At 58.6% G+C, this 3,592-nt stretch overlaps 1 protein-coding gene across 1 annotated transcript; it reads left to right on the top strand.

Annotated features, from left to right (window-relative positions):
- Window positions 1–428: 428 nt before the first annotated feature.
- Window positions 429–2,938, top strand: Fjx1 (four-jointed box kinase 1). The gene has a single exon (XM_075961537.1). It carries the CDS (start codon window positions 717–719, stop codon window positions 2,070–2,072), a length of 1,356 nt encoding a protein of 451 aa, XP_075817652.1. The 5' UTR covers window positions 429–716; the 3' UTR covers window positions 2,073–2,938.
- Window positions 2,939–3,592: the final 654 nt, after the last annotated feature.

The following is a 3,592-nucleotide window of genomic DNA, read 5'->3' as shown; positions in this document are numbered from 1 at the left end:
CGACTGGAGTCACTTCCTCTAGAGCTCGAAACATTCCCGGGAATTTACATAAGGCAGTATGAATCACAGCAAGTGAGGCTGCAAAAACACCCGCCCTGATCCTTGCCCTGCAGCGCCTGGAATGCGGTGGGGCGTCTGTCTGAAGTTTCCAGGAGAGCAGACACAGTCCAAGCAAAGGGACTAGGCGATCGCCCAACTCCCACGAGAGTCCTGGACGTGCGGCTACTTCCAGGCCCTAGATTTGGTCTCTGCCTCTCCCGCTCCGACGCCCCCGCACGGACGCCACCAGCCCAGCTTCCTCCCGACCCCGAAGTCCTGGACCTAGCGTGGGGCCACCTCTCGCTCCAGGAAGGATCGGTTGCCGCTTTAAGGGAAAGAGGAGGGGAAGGGGTGGGGGAGTGGGGGGCGGGGAGAGGCGGCAGAGGAGGGGGAGGGGGGATCCCCCTCGCTCCCACGTGGTCCGGGCGCCTGTGAATCGCGCCCGCCGGAGGGTCTCACAGCGAAATACAAAAGCAGCTGGGAAGCCACGGCGAGGCGAGTTCCCAGCGCCCGAGCAGAACGCTGGCCAGAGCCCCGCAGAGCTCCGCGGCCGCGATGGGGCTCCGGCACCCGAAGTCCCGGAGCCAGCCAGCAGCCGGGCCCGCCTCACCGCCCGCGTCCGGGCGCCCGGGCTTGGCTTGAAGCGGCGGCGGTGGCACCGGCGCGCCGGCAGGAGCATGGGGCGGAGGATGCGGAGCGCCGCCGCCGCCGCCGCGGGGCTCTGGCTGCTGGCGTTGGGCTCGCTGCTGACGCTGTGGGGAGGACTCCTGCCACCACGGACCGAGCTGCCAGCCTCCTGGCCGCCCGAAGATCGACTCCCCAGGCATCCGACCCTGAGTGGCGGCCCCGCGCCCGAGCCGCGCTTCCCTCTGCCCCCGCCCCTAGCGTGGGACGCCCGCGGCGGCTCCCTGAAAACTTTCCGGGCGCTGCTCACCCTGGCGGCCGGCGCAGATAACCCGCCTGGGAGGCACCCGGACGATCACGGGCGGCACGTGCCAGCCGGGCTGCCCGAGCCCACGGAGCGCACGGCGGTACACGGGGGCATCTTCTGGAGCCGCGGCCTGGAGGAGCAGGTGCCCCGGGGCTTTTCCGAAGCCCAGGCGGCAGCGTGGCTGGAGGTGGCGCGGGGTGCTCGGGTAGTGGCCCTGGATCGCGGAGGCTGCGGACGCAGTTCCAACCGCCTAGCCCGCTTTGCCGACGGCACCCGTGCCTGTGTACGCTATGGCATCAACCCGGAGCAGATCCAGGGTGAGGCCCTGTCCTACTACCTTGCGCGCCTGCTGGGCCTCCAGCGCCACGTGCCGCCGCTGGCACTGGCTCGGGTGGAAGCTCGGGGCGCTCAGTGGGTGCAGGTGCAGGAGGAGCTGCGCGCCGCGCACTGGACCGAGGGCAGCGTGGTGAGCCTGACGCGCTGGCTACCCAACCTCACCGACGTGGTGGTGCCCGAGCCCTGGCGATCAGAAGACGGCCGTCTGCGGCCCCTGCGCGACGCCGGGGGCGAACTGACCAACCTTAGCCAGGCAGAGCTGGTGGACTTGGTACAATGGACTGATCTGATCCTCTTCGATTATCTGACGGCCAACTTCGACCGGCTCGTAAGCAACCTCTTCAGTTTGCAGTGGGACCCACGCGTTATGCACCGCGCTACGAGCAACCTGCACCGAGGACCGGGAGGGGCGTTGGTCTTTCTGGACAATGAGGCGGGTTTGGTACACGGTTACCGGGTGGCCGGCATGTGGGACAAGTATAACGAGCCGCTGTTACAGTCAGTGTGTGTGTTCCGAGAGCGGACGGCTAGGCGGGTCTTGGAGCTGCACCGGGGTCAAGACGCCGCGGCCCGGCTGCTGCGCCTCTACACTCGCCACGAACCACGTTTCCCAGAGCTGGCCGAGCTCGCAGACCCCCATGCTCAGCTGCTACAGCGCCGCCTTGACTTCCTAGCCAAGCACATTTTGCACTGCAAGACCAAGTACGGCCGCCGGCCCGGGGACTTAATGGCACTCCGAGAAAGAGAGGGAGTGGGTTATGAATGATGGTTAGAGGGCTGTCTTCTCTGCCACTGGCTAGGACCAACCGGCCAACGCCCACACAGCGGCCTGATCGCGAAGCTGTCTAAAAAACTTGTGTTTTCACCCACTTGCCCCTTTCTTTTCATGCCAGGCGGTTTCCTTTCCAAGTTCTGGAAGGGCAAACTCACTGAGGCGAGAATTATAACATTCCCTCCACCCAGCTTTTAAAAGGGATTCTTTTCTGTGCTTGCGTGGAGATTGGATCCGAAGAAACTGGCTGCTGGGGTTTGGCCCCCGAATGGCAGTCTCTATGGGAGATGCAGACCATTCTTGTCGCTGTCTCCACCCCTTCCCAAAAAGGAAAACTTCCGTTTGAGCCCTTGAGCTAATCCTGCTATTTCCTATTAAACACGGTACGGGTGGAAGCAGAGCAGGCTGTGACAAGGGCTGGTGGAGCCCCCTTCTGTGTTCTCCCTTTGTTCCAGCGCCGCGGTGGTGAGATAACTGTTCCAGGATGAGGGACAGCTCTGGATAGGACAAAGAACAAGACTCCCCCACCCCTGGGAGCCCTACAGACCCTGGCGATTTGTCCGACTCCCCAGTTCTAGTCATTTTGGCCTGAAGACTGTGAATTCAGGACTAGCTGTGTGCGGCACAGTCAGTAATGAATCTCTTCCTGCTCCTCCCAGCTGACCAAAAATATGGCAGTGATGATGCTCACCAGAAGAAGAAAAAAATCAATTCCATGCACTTTACTTTGTTTTTAATTTTTTAGTAAGAAAAACTTTTTATTTGACAGATTCTGCCTTCTATGTATATATGTGCATAAATTGTGGTGTAAATAGACTAAACAAACTTATATTTCAATAAAAGGGAGTTTAAAGTTTAGAATTTAATTCTTTGTGGCTTGATCTGATTGAGGCTCCTGACCTCGTCTACTTCTGGACTACCAGTTTAGTTTTGTCTGGTTAATGGGTGTCCTTTGCAAAACAAAGCATGTAGCTCCACCCCCTTTGTGGCTGGGGAGTGAACAAAGGCAAGTGTGCCAGAGTCCCTGTCTCCGCTCAAATGAACCTAGGACTGGAAAATTGAGTTCAGCCTAGAAGGGGAGGAAGGGAATAGGGAGAGATGAAAGAAAAAAATACACCAGTTCCTAGCCAATAAAACTGATCTGAAAGGATTTCGCCGTAATATATTCCTATATTAATCATTTGGTAAGTATGATAGAACCAGATGTGCAGACTAAAACATGACGAATGCCCCCTTTTAAACTTCGCTGCCGTGGTCACGTGCTCCGGGATGTTTCCAACGTTGTAATTGCCCTGCAACTCACTGTGTGCAGATAATAAGCGGAGCACATACCGCCAACAGGTAGAGAGTGTTATAAATTAATTCTGCCTTTTAATCTCAGACATGCATTCCTCTGCATTCAAGACATAATCTTTAACATCTGGACTCCTGGTGTTCTGTGGCTCTTGGGCTGCATGTCCTCTCAAGGAAGCCACTGGGACAAGAAAGGGTACAGTAAGTACTTTGGTCCCTGA

Source organism: Microtus pennsylvanicus, chromosome 2, assembly GCF_037038515.1.
Source record: "Microtus pennsylvanicus isolate mMicPen1 chromosome 2, mMicPen1.hap1, whole genome shotgun sequence".
NCBI lineage: Eukaryota > Metazoa > Chordata > Mammalia > Rodentia > Cricetidae > Microtus > Microtus pennsylvanicus.
The sequence above is the reverse complement of the archived record's forward strand: the minus strand, read 5'-3'. Positions and strand labels throughout refer to the sequence as shown.

Excerpts from the sequence above, each read along its gene's own strand:
- Fjx1 (XM_075961537.1), top strand. The coding sequence starts at position 717 with ATGGGGCGGAGGATGCGGAGCGCCGCCGCCGCCGCCGCGGGGCTCTGG.